The sequence below is a fragment of the Athene cunicularia genome (genome assembly GCF_003259725.1).
Source record: "Athene cunicularia isolate RWA chromosome 3 unlocalized genomic scaffold, athCun1 chr3_part1, whole genome shotgun sequence".
Lineage (NCBI taxonomy): Eukaryota > Metazoa > Chordata > Aves > Strigiformes > Strigidae > Athene > Athene cunicularia.
The window spans coordinates 5,736,657-5,755,730 of NW_020799097.1; the positions used below are offsets into that span (position 1 = coordinate 5,736,657).

The 19,074-nt window shown below is 34.9% G+C and overlaps 1 protein-coding gene across 10 annotated transcripts in view; it reads right to left on the minus strand.

Moving 5' to 3' along the window:
- The window catches only part of SUPT3H (SPT3 homolog, SAGA and STAGA complex component), a 276,805-nt gene that overhangs the window by 200,497 nt on the left and 57,234 nt on the right, over nt 1–19,074 (minus strand). Inside the window, exon 1 of one of the 10 annotated variants that reach the window (XM_026845239.1) lies at nt 13,118–13,175. The exons of 8 other annotated variants lie outside the window; for them this stretch is intronic. Coding sequence is in view for 1 of the 2 variants with exons in the window: in XM_026845238.1 (XP_026701039.1) it covers nt 812–819 (8 nt within the window). In the remaining variant the exon portion in view is untranslated. Of the gene's footprint in view, nt 1–811; nt 895–13,117; nt 13,176–19,074 lie in introns of those variants that run through there. One more of the 10 variants, XM_026845238.1, reaches the window with a different exon arrangement.

Genomic DNA, 19,074 nt, shown 5'->3' on the forward strand with positions numbered 1-19,074 from the left:
TGTAGTCTCCACCCTTGGAGATATTAAAAAACACAACTGCACACAGTTTTGAGCAACTTGCTGACCCTGCTTTGAGAACACTGGTTGGGCTTGGTGATCAACTTTTCTATGAAAAAAAAAATAAAGAAAAAAAATCATTCATTGTACTTATATATCCTACATATTGGGCCATAATGATTAATTTTTAAAAGTAGTATTCATGGTGATTAAATACCTTAATTTGTATCAACAAGGTCAAAAGTGGCATATACTTTTACTTACTAAGTCCCCTAAAGTATGGAAATTTTGTAGGAAAATCATGGCTAGAGAAGAATATCATTCATTCAGGCTCCTACTAGGCATAGAAAGTTACATTTAAGAAAGTTTAAGAAAGCAGACCAGCCAAAAAAAAAAAAAATTAGTCTGCCTCAGTAGACCTGGGCGTTTGTATATGCACACATTCACACATTGCTGGAACACATTTTTTGCTTTAGGGATATTTTGAAAAGACAAAGGAAGGCTTCATTCACCTAGCAACAAAAGAAGTTTAAAGAATAAGGAATAATGGAACAAAAAGGGTTAACATAGATACGAAATAAAAACAGGGGGACAGGTGAGGGTGACTAACAAGAAGGAGCTACGGAGCACTGATGCCAATTTTCTGGATTCCTTAATAATTTATGAAATATGGCCAGATACATTATTATCCTGAAGTCTGCAACATGGGAAGACAGAGCAGAGCTGACAGGCAAAGCCAGAGGCAGCAGCACTCACAAACATTAGTGGACCAAATAGGGGCACAAATTTCTAACCTTTGCAACAAATTTCTAACCTTTGCATGTACAAGGGTTGATGAAGTATGGGCTGGATGAGCAGAAAGGTGGGTTGAAACTTGTCTGAACAGTTGGGCCCAGAGAGCAGTGATCAGTGGAATGAAGTCTAGTTGGAAGCCAGTAACTAACAGTGTATCTCAGGGATCAATACAGTACCCAGCTGTGCAACACTTCCTTAATGATCACCTGGCTGACAATAAAGGTGAGCTTCTGTTACTCTGACCCTTGGGTCATCCAACAACGAAGCCGCTGAGCGGGCAGATGTCAGGCATCACGTTGCTTGTGGCCAAATCCATAGTCCTATTCCACTCATGCAATCAACTGGTGGTGATAAGAGAAAATAAAACCTGAAGCTGTGTCTGAAAGCATATTTCATGACTAAGTATTCTTTGAATGACAGCGATTTTAATTTTCACAGAATCACAGAGTCGTCTAGGTTGGAAAAGACCTTGAAGATCATCCAGTCCAACCATTAACCTCACACTGACAGTTCCCAACTACACCAGATCCCTCAGCGCTATGTCAACTGATTTTGTTTGCCTCTGTTCAGCTCAAACCTATTTTTGTCCTTGACCAGTGAATGAGCATTGCTCTGATGCAGTACGATAAAATACATGTTTCATGAGTACTTTAATTGAGTGGATTTGTGATGCATATGAACATCAAAACAGCATTTGTTCACAGTGGTGGAATAAGAACTAAATCCAAGCAGCCCGTTCCAAGATAAACAGACAATCAGTTGATGGTGAAAAACTGCTTAGCCAATTCAAAGGTGGAAAAAAAGGAAAAAATCATTATCTTCATCAACAAGACTTGCAATAACACAGTTATCCCCAAGAAAAGCCTATTAGGCCACGTACTTGTATATACCTGCAGTAAGTGTCATGCAGTAAGAAATATACCTTTCACATATCTAAAGAGTACTCTGATTTTCTCCTAATGCTTTAATTCCATTGATTAGCACTGATATTTATCAACTACCTATGACATAGAGAGAGGAAAAAAATACAGTATATTTGTTGTTAGCTCACCTTAGATCCACAAAATCTGAAATCACTTTGCACAGAATATGTCTTTTTAAAACAGCAGCATTCTCAAAAGTCACAAGTACCGATGAACATAGAAATGTAGGAATGTGTCAGTACCAGTCTAAATGATGTATTATGTCTGATGGTACATAGAAGCTGTCCTCTTATCATCACTGAATTTTCCTCCAACATTTACAATAAGTAAATAATATTTAAGTTGATAAAAATAGTAAATTCATCATGATAAACAAAGTTTATTACATGCCCTCCGATTTCTTAAATTCGGCAGGATCCTTTAAGAACACTGGCATGGCTACATTGTGTTATATGCAGAAAAATACCTTCAGATTTCAGAAAACACACATTATTAAAAAACATATTCCATCTAATCTAAATTGAGAAAATAGTCATGATCAGAGGATTGTGAGTTTACAAAAACCCCCACAACCCTACAGAGTATCTCAGCAAAAACAGTTTCCCAGGGCTAACTGCTATAGCTAGTATGTCTGATACCATTTCAGGAAGTGGAAAGAAAAAATTAACTTATATGTCTTTTATCAACTGCATGTTGGAATTAATTTATTTTTTTAACAATAAATTGATATTTGATATCAGCCTTTTTTAGTAAAAAAGGCCACACTGACAGTCAAGACATGAAAAATTAGTTTATTTTGTTATTTAAAAATTCTTCCAGTAAACAGCATTTTAAACATCCTGAAACTATGACCTTAAAAAATTAAAATTCACAGAATTCAATAGAAAAAAATATGATGAAGTTAAGAAAGCAAACTAGCTTTAACAAATATATGTTTGGTTCCTGATACTCACCCACTCTGCCCAATTTTGCAATTTCTGCTTAGAGCTCAGGTATCTAGCTTACTGTAAAACAGATGGCAAGTAAATCAACACACTAGAATATGCCTAAGCTGTGTGTGATCATATGGAGACTTATAGCCCAGTTCACAGCTCCTTTAAAGCACAGCTCCTGCTCAAGTCTTACCACAAGATATATGGTTTGATCAGTGGTGTAACTTCTAATACAAGGATACAAACAAGACACTGAAAATCCTATATACAGCCACTCTGAATTTATAGGAAAATATGATGTCATACTTCACTACAAATTTGCAGATAAATTCACAGGGAGGATTCATAACAGTATTCAAATAGTGCTTAAAAACCGAGTCTGTAACTTTCATGAGTGTGTTTCAGTACCACACATGTTGCATTTATACTTAACACCATTTATAAAACCAGATCAAAAACATTTCTAAAGGAAACCAACTTCTATAAAATGGATTTTACAAGAATTTCATTCTTGCAAAATTACACGTTATGTACAAAAATCCTGCAAAAGAACAGATTGGTTTTAACAGACTCATTTTTGTTATATTTTTAAAACCACTGTACCGATACATGACAAGCTTCTGCCCATAGGCTGATGTTCTTCTATGCACTACAAAGTGAACACAAAACTGCTGAAGAAGAAACATCACTTGTGTTAAGATCACTTTTTTTTTTTCTTATTAACCCCTGTACTTTCTATCAGGAAGTCCTAACCACCTCGGAAAACTTTAGGGACTATTGAGAGAGAAATTACTATTTAATTATATGAGTTTAAAATATCTTCAGTATTGCTGGAAGTCAAGCACACAACCATCCTTATAATATTAGCAATACTGGTAGCTATCTATGCTACTGAGTTCAACTTTTTAAAAGGACTGAAGAATTTTGAGATGTGATAGGTGCTAAAGGGGCTACTAAACTACCAAATTCTTCCTGACTACCACCTCCCAGCACTGAAATAGCATCACAAAAATCTTTGTTATCACTTAAGTAAATAAAGAAATTTTCAGGATAAAAAGATTATAAACACAAACTATTAAATTAAAATCATAACCTACAGAAAGAAAAAAAAAAAAAAACAACAACCTTAAGCCTACAAGATGCTATGCTGACCATAAAGCAATCGTTTACACTAAATACAAATATATTTCAAAGCATCTCAGTTGTCATTCAGAAAATACTGAAGTAATTCACAGTCCCAAATAGGCAATTTTTCTTCTCATCTTCTCATTCTGTCAGATGCCCGACTGACTGTGAATATTAAAAAAAATACTCCAGGTAAATCACATAGACAAACCTAACCAATTGCAGTTTTTCTTCAATTCTAAGAAAAGCTATTTTTCCTGAAGTTTCTATAATTTTACTTTTTACAAATGACTACAGACTGCTTCACGTAGCTGATCTACAGAAATGCTGCTGCTACAGCTATGGTACAATGGCTTTTTATGGAACTGGGCACTGCCCAATTCCATAAAAACGTAGAAATAGTGGTTTAGTAGACATAAAGCCCTTCTTATTAAGATGGAAATAGCCAAACACAGCAGGCGTCTTGCAAAACTCTGTCCTAAACTCCAGAATGTGAAAATTTCTCTCCTGGGAATTTTCAAGATTTAGGTATAAGGACAAAGAAATACTTTTCGATTAAAAAAAAAAAAATCCCACTATAATTAACCCAATTTAAAAAAAAACCTCAAGAGCAGATTTGAGAATGCAAGGACTTTAAATAACACTACAAATAAGGTGCTGATCTACACCTTTTAAATACTTGTGCACATGAACTTTAACCATTAAAAACTTGAAGAAAATAAAACTGAGATTTCAAAGCAGATTTTTGGAGGGCCTTAGGGTCAATATTGAGTTTTTATGGGGCCACCAAGCTCTGCCTTTGCATGTATGTGTGTGGCATGGAGGAAGGTAATAGAGAGGAATCTGTGGAACGAAATAGATTTAAGATATCTTTAAATACTTATTTATGATCTCCAGCTTCTAAGAAGTTGGGACTGTTGATACAGACGTGAGAAAAATGCTGGCTTCTGAGATGAAGTGGGATGGAGCTATGATCAAAAGCTCTTCAGGATAAATATAAATATTTAATACTGCCTTCGTTAAATTAGCAGTGACTACCACCATAAACTTTCAGAAGGTCTTAGGGCAACAGTTAATCCAAAAAGTTTCACCTATGAATTCAGAAAACCAGAAGGAAAAATATTAACATCAACTAATAGTACCGTATTGGGACAAAATACAAAGATACAGTTGCTTTAAAGGGAAAACCATACTCCTTTTTCTTAGCCTAGTGGTCTTAAAACATGAAAGGTTAAAAAGTATTTCTTGGTATGTACTTAACTGTCAAATATAAATCTCAGCAGTTTATACCGTTCTTTACATAACTTACAATTTTTTTTTTCTTGCCAAATTTTGCACTCAGAATTCATTGCATGTGCCAATAGGTGTACCTGTTCTAAAATTACTAATGCATTGGTTGCTTTGGTCCAAGGATACAGATATCATGTGTACAAATTTTGTAATTTTTACTATGGAATTATTATAGTTAACATTTTAGCAACATCATAACAGTAAAGAAATAATGTGACTGGTTTATGAAAAGAAAAAAAAAAAAAAAAAAAAAGGAAGGAAAGCTAAAGGCATAAAAGGAATTAAATACTTTTTGCCTCAACCTGTTGAGACCTAAGTATCTCCTTTTTCCAGGTTTTCCTCCCTCCCTCAAGCATGTATTTTTCCATAACGAGTATGCTACAAAGTTAGTGGTCAACAACTGGCACCCAACAGCTTGGCTCTCAATTAACCCGCACTTCACACAATATTGCAGGAAGAACACAAATTTGGTATAAACAGAATCATGTACCCTTTTCTCTGTTTCATTCAGAGCTAAATGACAGAATCTTTGGAAAACTGCAAAACCATTCCAAAAACCAACATCTCCAGAAAGCCTGCTTGTATTTTTGAAGACAAATGATTGTGTAGAGATTTTGTTTCAGCCCTCCATGGAAAACAAAGACTGGCTAGTCCTTGGGAAATAATAGGGTCAAGGCCATTGCCCAGACACATGTTCAAGCAAACCAGATCATTCCCTAAGTGAATGAACTTTTGAATACATTCATCAGGCACACAGAAGTATGAAAGTGTACGAATTAGAAGAGATAAAAAGGTATTAAGTATGGAGAAATAATAGGATTAATTTTCTCTTGGTCTGTCTCTTCTAAAATATCAAAGGTCTTCATTCTGAAAAGTCTTAGCACATTTTTAATTCTTCTCTTCCATTCCTGTATGCAAATCTCATTCAGTAGATCATTTCTTTACAATATCCAAAAAGTTATTCTATTTATTCACCTCAAATGCTATCTCAGTTTTATTCAAAACAAGTGTTAACACATATTTGAGTATTAGATGCTACTACCAAAAGGTAACATAATTATTGTTCCCTTAGTACTATTTATGGGCCAGTTCCTTAGCAAGCGTAAGGTCATTCACTGGCAAACAGACTGAGTGACAGATGAGTACTCTGAAACTTTAAATCATTTAAAAAAACAGCAAATTTCTATCCGTACACCAATTTAATTCTCTTCCAATCCCTTCATAATTTAATTTTCACATACTGAAAGTTTACCAGCAGCAAAGAATTCCTTCCACAAAATGGTTATACACGCTGTTCTTAAAAGAAGATGAACAGCAACATCATGGCAAAATTGATCTCAACAGATTTTTAGTTTGTCATCAGGGAAAAATTAAGTTGTAACTCAAGGACCATTCCAAAGCGATCCCACTTCACAAACAGTTCTCTCCACAGTTTGATGGTACTTAACCAATGCAGCTACCCACAGAAAGGTGTATGTTTCAGGGATCAGGCTGCTGATCACTGGATAAGAGGAAGATGAATCTCTTATCTCCTTCCCCACACTCTTCTGAGAATTTCTGACTACCTATTACATTGTTATTTCCAAAACTTTAGTGCTCTCCAGATTGGTCTACAACTTGCTCCTACATTCAGACTCAAGATTAGCACTGATCTACACCTTTAACATCTTCAGCCTAGTTTTCTAAGAAAACAGATGATAAACATGTTTAAATTATCATATGGTCTATCTGCCAGCCTCTCCTTAATGACTTGCAAACCACAAGCTCAGTTAAATACCACATCTTAAAGAGGTAGAATACCCAAATAAAATTAAGTCATTCTATAGGTTAAAACAAAAAAGTCAGCGGCTAGGCAGAGAAGAGAGATCCAATAACAGAACTCCCAACATTAAGGGAGGGGCAGGCATTACTCTCTGTTCATTTATTTAAATGTTTTGGTTCACCTGCCCAAACTTTGGTAGATTAACGTTAGATACCTGTATTTACATTAATTGTCCTACACTCAGCAGAGAAAAATAAGCAACTCAAGATTCACTTTCTCCTAGGATAGGCTATATGAATGATCTACTAGAGGATTCCTCCTCTCTGTCATAGAGAGCAAAAAGCAGAGGTATGGATTGTTTTATCTGAGTTCACTTATCCAGACCTACCTCTTCTACCTTATCTTACTTTTAGACAGTAACAGGATGTAGTTTTGTTCTTCACAGATCCAAATAACTGTGTTCTGGTCCATAATCACCAATCTAAAGTGCTAGAATAAAACAAGGCTGGTGGTGCTCATACACACTATCTACTTACAAAGCCAAGAATTACCCAAACTAGAAAACAAATGACAGAATGATTTAATTGTGGCACTATAGAGGAATTTCAAAGTAAGAAAAAAGAAGCTGGCACTCAAAATATTGGAGGAGATGATGCCTGAAGATTATGTTGCTCAGGAAAGAGAAAGCACTTTCCAGTAGCAGACAGGAGAAAGCTATACTTAGAGAGTCATATTTTACCCTTCAAGTGTTTTTTCTCTACAACAAACACTTTCTTACAGCAAGAGGCCACCCCAAAAGATCTTCTCTAAAAGTGTGGTTTACACCTTGTTTTTATTCTGACATTCCATTAATGTTAGTCATTACAGGCCTTTACACAAAAACGTGAGCACATGAAATCACGTGTCATTCTAAAATTCATTTGCACACCAAGACAATTTCTACCTATAAACACCACCTCTCATGATGCTAACAAGAAAATATTTCAGAGAGATAGAAACAAGTGTAATCATCTTTACACAACTTGTAACACATCATCCACTCAAATGTAGCATCAGAATGCATACTCTTGCTTGTACAAAATACAAATAGAATAATTTAAAGTCATTCCACGCTGTACACTATCTGAAACTTTCTGGTGACCAAGAAATGCATTCATTCACATGAACAAAAACAAACAAAAAAAAGATATGTTGACATTCTCCACAATCAGAAATCTGAAAATGTTTTCTTTTCATGAAAGAAAGTTTGGTATTAAAGCAGGTTTCCAGACTAACTTATAGTTTTAGTGAATACAACTGTGATTAAAACTAAGTTTTATGGAAATGTAGAAGAGCTGAGTGTAGACTTAACAGTGATTTTCATAGATACTTTAGTCACACTTTTTTTTTTGTTGCATTCCGTTGCTGGGCCCTGGTTTAAAGTATGTGATGATCCCTATAAAAGAAACATTACTTAGATTTAACTACATAAAATGGATCCAGAGAATGTAAACAAAGTTCCCTTTATTGTAACCACAATTTGATTCCATTAAGCCCAGAAGCGACCTATATGGGCATACATCAGAATAAATTATTTTGTCTTTAGAATTCCTGCACCACCTTGACCCCAAGGACTTCTTATGCAGTTCTTCTGAGAAAACTTAACCCAGATTTAAAAAAAAAAACAAACCCACACCCCTTTTTTTTTTTTTTTTTAATATCTCTGGTCACATTAGAGTTTCAAGGAACACTGCAACTGAGACCTCCTTACCACATTCTGGTCTTTTTTTTGCTAAGGAATGAGATAAGTTTGGCTGTTCTTAGAGATCCCTTTTCCACCCCTCCTTTTTTAACTTCTCCTTTTCCCTTCACATTTTATCCACATCTCTTTCCTTCCATCCTGACTTCTCTTCTATTTTTCAATTCTTCCATCAATTTCCCCTGTCCTGTATCCTTTCCCTCACTTTGCTTCATCTGTGTAAGTTTATGCACCTACTTCAACCTTCGTCAAGGGTCATAAGTTGGGAGACTGGAAAATCTGAAGATGTGGTGGGTTGACCCCAGCCAGCAGCTAAGCATCCACACAGCTGCTCACACCCCAACCTTCCCCACAGTCCATGTTGCCCCCACGACAGGATGCCATCCCAGCACCTTCCAGTACAAGAGAGTGAAGTTATTTAACGTGATGTAGATTACACAGAAAACAGAGTCCATTCAAACAAAACAAAATTTGATATAGATCTCAAAGTAAAGCTATGTATTTCAGAGAAAAATACACACCATACCTGCAAAGAGAACAACACTCTAGAAGAAAACACTGAAAAGACATTAAGATTTAGAGCAGACATTCAATTTAACAGGAGCAGCCACTATAATAATACATTTAAAATGTTTAAGGAGATCACTGGACGTAAAAGTGGAAAGTTATTTCACCTCTCTATGCCCCATTTGTGGTACAGGTATTAAAATCATGTGCCTTGTCCCAGGATTCAGCTTTAAAAAATAAGAGAAACAAGTTATTTCTAGAAAATACAGCAAAAGACAGAGAATGCAACTTGTCTATCTTAGCAAAAGAAAACATCAAGCAGTGACTCAATATCCTAATTAAAGTATACTTCCTGGAGGAAGGTGCATGAAAGAGTGGAGACAGCCAAAGTGACTGAAAATCAACACCAAAAACACTCAGATGTGATTTAATACAATAACTATGTGTTAATTAAGTGATTCATTAATTAATTAAACAGAATACCAAGAGACATGGCAAATTCATTATCTATTCATGTTTTAAATCCAACCTGGATTACATTTTGGAAGAAAGGTTTCATTAACATTTTTGGTGGAAGTACTTTTTAAACAGGGATGACTGATATAATAGGTTAGTCCAGATAAGCTAAAATACGCTTTTGCCCTTCAAATGCATAAATGAAGACATGTCCATTGACTGAGTTAGAGCATAAGGAGAAGCCTGAGAGATCCATGGATTAATTAGAAGACATTTAGAGTGAATGAAATACTAGAGTTCAAGGAAGTGAAATATGGTATTTCTTCGGGAAATCAAGTTGTACAGAGGAAATAAGAAGGAGGAAATATATATTGGATTACCCAGAACATGCAAAGGGAACACCTCATAAATACAGCAACTAAATGAAAAGGTAGTGGTAAGGGCTGCTTTCTGTGGAGAAATAAAGAAAGATGATGCAGACTGACAATGAAGAGAAATAGGAGGACACCACACAAGCAACAAAAACTGCTGATGTACAAAGGTACTCTTTGACTGGGGTCACTGTACTGGAAACATAGATTGCTTGTAGACTGGAAACAGACTGCTTAGAAATAAAAAAAATAGTAACAAACTTAGTAGTATGTCTATTACTACATTATACGTTTGATAATTTTGGTGTAGGTAAACTCAAGGAATAGCAATCTTTATGAATTATTTTTTCTTTAAAGAATAAGATTAAGGGTATTTTCATATAAATCTAAGTAATCTACTGCTTACTTAATTTCAGTGTCAGTAACAACACAAACAAAATGCAAATTTAGTCAGAAAACATGTTAGTGATAAACATATAAATAAAGGTTTCAAAAGTTCCCACTAAATTTAGTGGGAACTGGATCAGGCATGAACTAAATCTAGCAAGAATTAAATCTAACAAATTGAATTAGATTATCTAAAAAACCCAGCATTTATTCTTCAAAAAGTACTTATGCTCATTTGTATAAATTTTAGCATCTTTATATTTTTCTCAGTTTTCAAATATTAGTATCCATATTGAGAAACCTAAATTAATTTGAACTCATTTGCAAAAGTGCTGAGCATATGCAATTTACCATGAAAACAGTGTGAAGTGCCTGAGCTCCATACCTATGAAAGTCTTGCTGCATTTCTGTACATGTCCGAATATGGATTTATCTATCAAACTTCAGGCACTCACAACTGAAAAGTGCGGCTTTTGTTTATAATTCTATTATATATTAATTTTTATTGGTTTGATAATGTAATTGTAGTTATTACTTCAGCATCCCTCCTACGCTATGTTATCCCAGGATAATCACTGGTTTAGATGTCAGTGAACCAAACTGTTTTCATTCATTCCAATATTTATTTCATATGTTAATACTTTTTAAATTAAATCATTCCCCCTAAACTGACATCACAGATTTAACAGTTACTTCCTGATTAGAGAGGAGAGGAAGATGAATAACTCAGACTTTTCAGATATGTATGAGAAATTTTTCAAAGTATACATCTCGAACCCCAAAATCCCAACAGTTAAATAATTGTAAACCAGATAGGTCTTTACACAGAAGTTTTATCATATAATTATGATGCTGATCATTTAGAACTATCCAAAATGTCTCCAGCATTTTTAAACAGCTAAGCAAAGTTATTTTTAAAATCAAACATATGTGCTTTTTTCTGTTTATGTCTTCGGAAAGAACATTCTGTATAATGAAAAACATGACCAAATTTTTCACAGTACATCACTATAAAACCCTATAATTGACTTTTTGGGTTGGTTTACTCTATATCTATTTTTGTCCATGTAGAAAACAGCAATGATGTGGCGAAAAGACCAAAATGTAGGTCCCATTGCAGGATAAGGCTCCATCCTGATTAGTGAAGAAGTATCATGTTTTCCCTGGGAAACATGCCCATTTTGTAAAAGGGAATTCAGTCCACATGAACCTCCTCTTTAGGAAAAAATATAAAAAAATAAAAAAATCAAGTCCTTTTAAGCAGCACAGACTCTAGTGATTGCTCTCAGCTTGAGAATGACTCAACACAGCCTTTCCATTAAACAGAATGCAACTCTGTTGCTTAAATTTACTATATGAATTTCCCAGTTTTCAACAATATTCTTCAAAGCCTAGAGCTAAAATTTTCTTGTATTATTTAGTTCAACCTGAAATGATAAAATGTTTAAGATCAACTATTTCATTTTTCCCAGAAGAAATTAACTTTCTAAAATCAACACAAACACAAGTAGGGTGGTGAAAATATATTCACCATTTTGGTGGCATTTTGGTTGGACTATCCACATAACTCAATGCAAATGAAAGTCAACTTGAAATAGTCAGAAAAAACAGACACCTGCACCAAAACAATTTTTCATTTTAAGTATTATCCATCCATAGAAATTAATTTAGATTATGCATTTTATTTTATATGCTATTCTTATTTGTCTGTATGGCTATTATCAGAGATTACTTCAATGCCTCAATCTCGGAGTAAAAAGAATGTGTGCAAACACATTTCCAAAGGAGTTCATGTGCCAAAGAAAAAAAATCCAACTACTTCTTTCAGAGTTAATTAAAATAAATCACACAGTATTAAACTTTGACTTAGAAGTTTTAAGAAATACTGTTATCTTTCACATTGTTTAAGAGCAAGATATGCCATAATTGCTCTGAGGTAAATCTTGGAGAAATTGAAGATGACATCTAAATCACAAGCTTGGGAAACAGGGAACATACCATCCACAGTCAGAAAGAGAGGATAGGTTTAAGAGGAAAGGTAAGTTATTTCCTTGAGCTCAGAGACTAAGTTAAATTGCAGCTGCAGTCACTAATATTAGATCCTCCAAAGATTTCAAAGAATCTATGGTCTGATCCCAAAATTAGAAGTTCCAGTAAAGCAGTTTAAATTGCTGAAGTCAGGTGTAGTTTCTCTATTGGGGCAAGAGTCTCTTTGATGGGCTACGCTTGCAAATGTAATACCTACAGGAAATTATCATATCCTAGCCAAGCCTCACTGAATTGTTTCCACAAGCAAAGATGCTGATTTACAAAAGTGAACACATGATCTGATTCAAAGATGAAATGCAATGAATACTGGTAAGACTTTAGGACTGACAGATTGGTAGTGTTGGGTTTTTTAATTACTGAAGGAAAAAGATGACAAAGCTTGCCCTAATAATATCAAAAATTCTTAGCTATACTTATCTGAGAAGTGTAATGATACAAATATCCTATAGAATTGTAACATAAGTATACAGTCAATTTTAAGTAAAATATAACGAAGTGGTTATACTCTAAGAAAAAACAAGTCAGCATATTTAAAAAGAAGCAAAAAAACATATCTGAGATTTAGGTTCAGCTACATAGCCTAGAAGAGAAGCTTTGATGCCAACACCACTATTTTAAACCATGAAACAATGTAAGAGTACTTTAAAGACCTGTCCCAGTGGCATACACTACACAACCACTACAGCAGCACACATTTACGGCAAAGATTCTGACAGTAACATCAAGGTAACGGACTGCACTTCACAGCCTTGATCTCCATCATTTTGAGAGTATGAAGTACTTACCTGTGGGTGAAGTTTCTGAGGGGGACCAAATTTCCACATCTGAGTCAGCCTATGCTTCCTTCAAAGGCAGTGGAGAGAAACGTGTTATGATTCATCTGGTTGATTTTAGACGCTTATTGTCAAGTGAACCACTAACTAAAATTGCTTATTTTTCTCTGCTGGATAGTTGGAGAACGTTTATGCTTACTCTCTCAGGTGCATATGCTGACAGTGCAGATGTGAAGCTAATGAAAAGAATCCCTCTTGCAACAACTATTTAGCCATAAATCAACAGGAAGAGAAGACTCATGCCTGGTTAGTCTGAGAAATTAATAGAAAAGCGACTTAAGAGTCACAACAGAAGTTTCTGCCACCAGTGACAGGTTTCCCACCAAGGAGGGCCATGCACTTCAACTAGACCCATCCTCTCTCCAGAGGATACTGTAATAAGGGCTAGCAAAGTTCAGATGTACACTTTCCTGGGACCTAAAGGCAGTCAAAGAAGTCCTCACCAACAGACCCAAAAGGTATTGGAACTAGAACTGCCCCAGAATTTTTATAACTATGCAACCCTAGGGGATTTGGAGGAGAAAACATGAAATCTTTCTCTTCATCCACTGGAAAGATTGTCCTCAATCCTCAAGGAGCTCAGTCCTGCTCTTACGGAAAAGATGTTTCTGTTGGAATCCACAACCAAATCTGTTAATCCGTGGATATTTTTAATCACTGAAAACAGAATAGGACTTCAAAACAAATCTCTCATTTGTCGATATCAATCTGAAACAATTGAGATTGTTTACCTGTATGGTGGGTAAAACACTGAATCATTCAACCAACATGAAATGTAAATGCCATAAGTCAACAGGAAAAGGGTCACTGAACAATTCCTTCTGTTCATGCAGAATCCTTTGATGATACCATTAAAACCATGAGATACTGTATTGTCACATATCACCTGTATGTCATGGCCCTGATTAAAAAAAAGGAAGACTTCATGGAGCCAATTCACTCCCTCTGCTGAGTTCCAAAGAACAGAAATGTTCACTTCCTTCTAGAATTACACACTAATTGAAAGAAATTCTATTCCCACACAATGTACTTATATTGTACAAGTCATTTGTAGCTGATGCTGAGGACAAGTTAGCAAGACAGAAAGATAAGCAAAGGGCAGCCTTAGAGAAGACTAAATGGGACGCTCTAAAACTTCCAGTGACCTGCCTTATGAGTGTAATATCCACCAAAAGTAAGTACAGTTGCTATTTTAAAAGGAAAGATGAACTCACCAACCTCTCAGTATCCCTCTCCAGCACTGCTTGTAGTGTTAAGAAACAAGGCTTATGCACAACTGCACCATCCAGCCATCTACCACCCCCATCCCTCTTAATTTTGTCAGATTTTGCTGAAAAGGGCCAGTGAGCAAAGGGGTAATAGTGATGCAGAAGTTTTCTTTACACGGCAGTCTATTTTTATAAAAGAGCCTTAAATCAGCAGTGATGCAGTTCCCTTGCCAAATCAAAGCAGTAAAGACTAGAGCTAGAGCTTCTGGACAAGAGAAAAGGACTCAAATACCAAAAAAAAAAAAAAAAGTTCATTGAGTAATTTGTTCAATGATTTTATAACTGAATGCTTATATGGACAACAATTATCCATTACTGCTCATACATGTCTTGGATCCTGAGGAGCTAGTATTCAAACATGTTTTGAAAGAAATACAAACCTCATGATCTGAGGTTTCAAATTTTACAATGAGACCTTCTTGAAAAGCTGATCATCCCACACATCTACCGCAAAGTTTCTTTTATCCTTCCCTAAAATATGTCATGATGGCTGTAATACATAATACCTCACGTTAAAGTTGAACTAAAGAATCCCAAAATTCCTGTTATATATAATTTATTAAATACACTTGCATTTGAGAAATTCAGATCACTGATGCTTGGGTGGGTTTTTTTCCCCTCCATATGAGCAGACTATTGCACAGCTGTCCTCTTTTCAGAATTCTTATACTTTAAGTAACCAATTCTGGCCACTGCTATAGGCAACATACTGAAATACATGAAAAAGAGACTCAATATGAGTTTGTTATAACAAGCCATAAATGCCTCCTGATTAAACACTTTGTTTACTCTTCAACAAAGCTATTCTCTTGCTACTACTGACCAAAAAAAAAAAACCACACCAAAACACACCATATCTATATTTGCAGGATACTTATTTGAAACTAGTCCTGATGCCACACATGTCCCCATATTGTGTTATTTGATTTGCTAAACCCATATTCCAGATTTTTCCAGAGAACAGCAAGTACATCCAGGTACAGTGTTGTTAATTTTACATGCTTTCAAAATAGTCACTCTCCTACAACAATTAAGCAAATTAAAAAATGTAATGGTATTTAACAAAATCAAAATGAATTTGATACTTGAGAGGGTTGCATTTGGGAGTGGTTGACTGGGTTTTTTTAGTCTTACACTATTACCAGTAATGTCAGACATTTAAAAGGTCCATAAAGTCTATGCGTTGAAATAAATGTGGGGTTTTATTTCCTTTTGAACAAGAAAAAGAGAATAATTTCACCTCAAATGTCATCCTCAGCTACACTGAAATGCTAGCCCACTGTTGCTGAATATACAAATAAGCGTGCATCTACACTGCATAGGCCATTCCCCAAAAGGTTGTCATAAAATGAAAATTTCATCTCGGCATCCAGCCCTGCAAAGTCATTTCTCAAAGTTGAAAAAAATACATTTGACAATTGCTGAGCTGAATTTTTAGTGGCACTTAGGAAAAAAACAAACAAACAAACAAAAAAAACCCAACACAACAACGCCCAAATAACAAAACCAAACATTAAAAAAAAAATCAATGGGATACCTTAAAAAGTTTTTTGGGGTGGGAGGGGAAATAAAGAAGTCTACAGTTAAGCATGTGTTACTACAGACACTCCAAAAAAATATCGATAGGAAAAGCAGCTCAATTACTTTATTATCACACTGATAGAGGCATAGGCTTTTAAATAATCACACAGCAATGCAGAAATCAACAGTCAGGCCACAAAACTGCTACCTCACAAAACTCTTTAATGGATGAGAAAGAGGAAGAGGAAGTTAGAAACTTTTACCTACTACCTCTGGAAATAATCAGGAATCAGTGAAAACAGAACTGAGTTTTATGCAACCATTAAAGAACCACTTACAATATGTGTGGTCCCTCTGTAATCCAAAAACATGGCATCAACGCTTTGGAATAGAGTTCTGAATATACTTCGGATGTGATTAGATACATTTGCACCAATCAATCTTTCTAAAGGAAGTTTTGATTTACTAGTCCACTGTGTTGAAATGTTTGAAAAAGAAAACATTAAGTGTTTGAATATAATCATCATAAATCTGTGACGATATAAGGATAAATCAGTCCAGATGGCAGTGTGATAACATTTTGTGTTTCTAATCTATAAAAAGATGTATAAAGTTCACCCTCAGGCATATATAAAAGCGTGCTTGAAATCCAAGATGATAAATGCTGGATTCAAAACTGAAATTAAAAAAAAAAAAATAAATCTCAAGTGTTTAATAACAGATACACACATTACGGTTTCAGTATATTTTGCCTGTCTATTATGTTAAGAGTTATTATAAACTGTCATCTACAATGTTATATTTTGAACCTTTACTAGAGCTTTTTTATTGTTAAGCACACCTTAAGGCTTCATTTTGTCATACCAAAGAATAAAATGGAACCAAATTTATGCCCAAAGGGTTTCATCAAAGCACGCTTTTAAGAAATAAAGTAGGATAATAGTAAATACACAAGTGAATCTCTCCCAAGAGTCAGTCATTTTAGATAAAATAATAGAATTTTAGTAGTCTTAATACCATGGGTATTCACATAGCTTTCAATGGGGCTATTTCCTTCAGAAAAGGACTAGAATATTAAGGTGCAGATTATTAAAACCAGCATTTTTCAGAGTTTTTTAAGCAGTAATCCCTTTCCTATTTGAAGCCTCACTTTTATGATACAGCTATTGAGGGTAGTCATATAGATTTCAATAAGCCAATTCGTCCAGAACAAGGTAAAAATCATTAAGATGATCAACAACTGGAGCACAAAATGTCATCATTCAAAGAACCAGGCTTAGAAGTGTTAACAAAATAATGGGGGTGGGAGGCTGCGGTGGTGGTTGTGTAAATATGAAAAACCTCAGATTGACTACCCTGATAAAAACAAAAATGGAAAATACCTTATGGTTTTAACAATTCACAGCAAAATATTAATGTTTAGATGACAAATCAAATTAATACTAGTGAGATATGCATTTGAAAATGCTTCTGCAGAAGTACAGCCTACTTATCTGCATAAGCAATTAAAGTTCTGAAGTTTTTGCATCCGGATTTTACACCGGTTATTCATTTATACACTAACACCAAATCTTTGAAGATTTGGTGACTTTTTTTCCCCCCCATAGTAATACACTATTACACAGTACGTAGCACTATAATCTAGATACTGTTATCAGCCTACTCATACACAAAACCTTCAGAACAGGGAACTACACAGAGATCAAGTACTCTCTATAAAGGCCAGTACTGAATTCTTAGGGAAAGCCCCTACTTGGTTTTCTCTCCCACAGACCTAAAGTTTAGCCTAAGGTTATGACTAGACAACTGTGGTTTATAGCTATAGATAAACTTCACCTCCACGATCTTCTCTTATTTAAGCTACTATATTTTTTGGCTTCTACAGTACCTTGTGGCAATGAATTTATGCATTCAACAGTTTAATTACGCACTGTTAAAAAACTACTTCCTTGTGTTCATTTTGAGCCTGCCATCTGATAATTTAATTAGGTGCCCCGAGTTTTTGTTATGAAAAAGGGAAATAATTGTTCCCATTCACTTTCTCCACATTGCTCATAATTCTAGATTTCTATCACATTCCCCTCCCAGTTGTCTCTTTCCAGGCTTTAGCACCCTGCCAATTTAGTTTCTCCTTGTACAGAATTCATTCAATTATTTTCTAATTCTAGAATACTGCTTTGATAATAGGGTAAGCACAGCAACAGAGCTACTAGGGACCCTCTTTTTCTCATACACTCTTAATTCCAATTTTAATCAATTTTTGACAACTACTAAGCTACAACTGCTAAGCTGTGAGAGCAATCCATCGTGAATCTCACATCTCTCTTTCTATGAAAATAAACAGCACAGACTTCATGGCACATGACTTCGGGTTTATCAACAATGGAATTCACCTATTTTAGCACCCAGTCAGTCCTGTGAAATCCTTGAGTGGCTTTACAGAATCAGCATTTGATTTCAGTACTCTTGCCATTAGCAAGCTTTCTCACTTCACCAAGACCCTTTGGAAGATCTCACAAGTAACTTTGCTCTAATGTGAAAATAAACTACTTGTACCCGTAACTTCTCATCTTTTATTTAGCTGCTATCTTGTAAAAGGATCTCTTCTTTATATCCCACAACATTTTGTAAAGCTACCGAGACACTGAGGCTATTACAAAGCCACTAAAAAATTTACTAAAAAGATTAAAACTAGTACAGTTCCACCAAACTCCATGTCAATGTTGCAATTAATCACTTCTTAGCAGAAAGACAGAATCTGAAAACATGCAGTTTTGCAGTTCCTTTTTAGACACAATGTTCAACAGAAATTTAAAATAATTTTGTGTGGAAACAACGTGCAGTATTGACATTTAATTGATAATCACCAATTTTAGACATTCATTCATTCTTCCAAGAAATCTTATTTTTAATCAATATAGTCATTAAATAAATCCTTCTTTTGTGCTACATGTGGAACAAGCAATAATAAACTACATTGAATACTGTTTGAATAAATGAAGTAGCAATACTTGAAAATAATAAACATTTCTGCTCTTCACATTTTTTTATCCAAAGCACACAAAAAGGAGCCACATACCATGAATACAGGATAAAAAAAAAAAAAAAAAAAAATCTTGG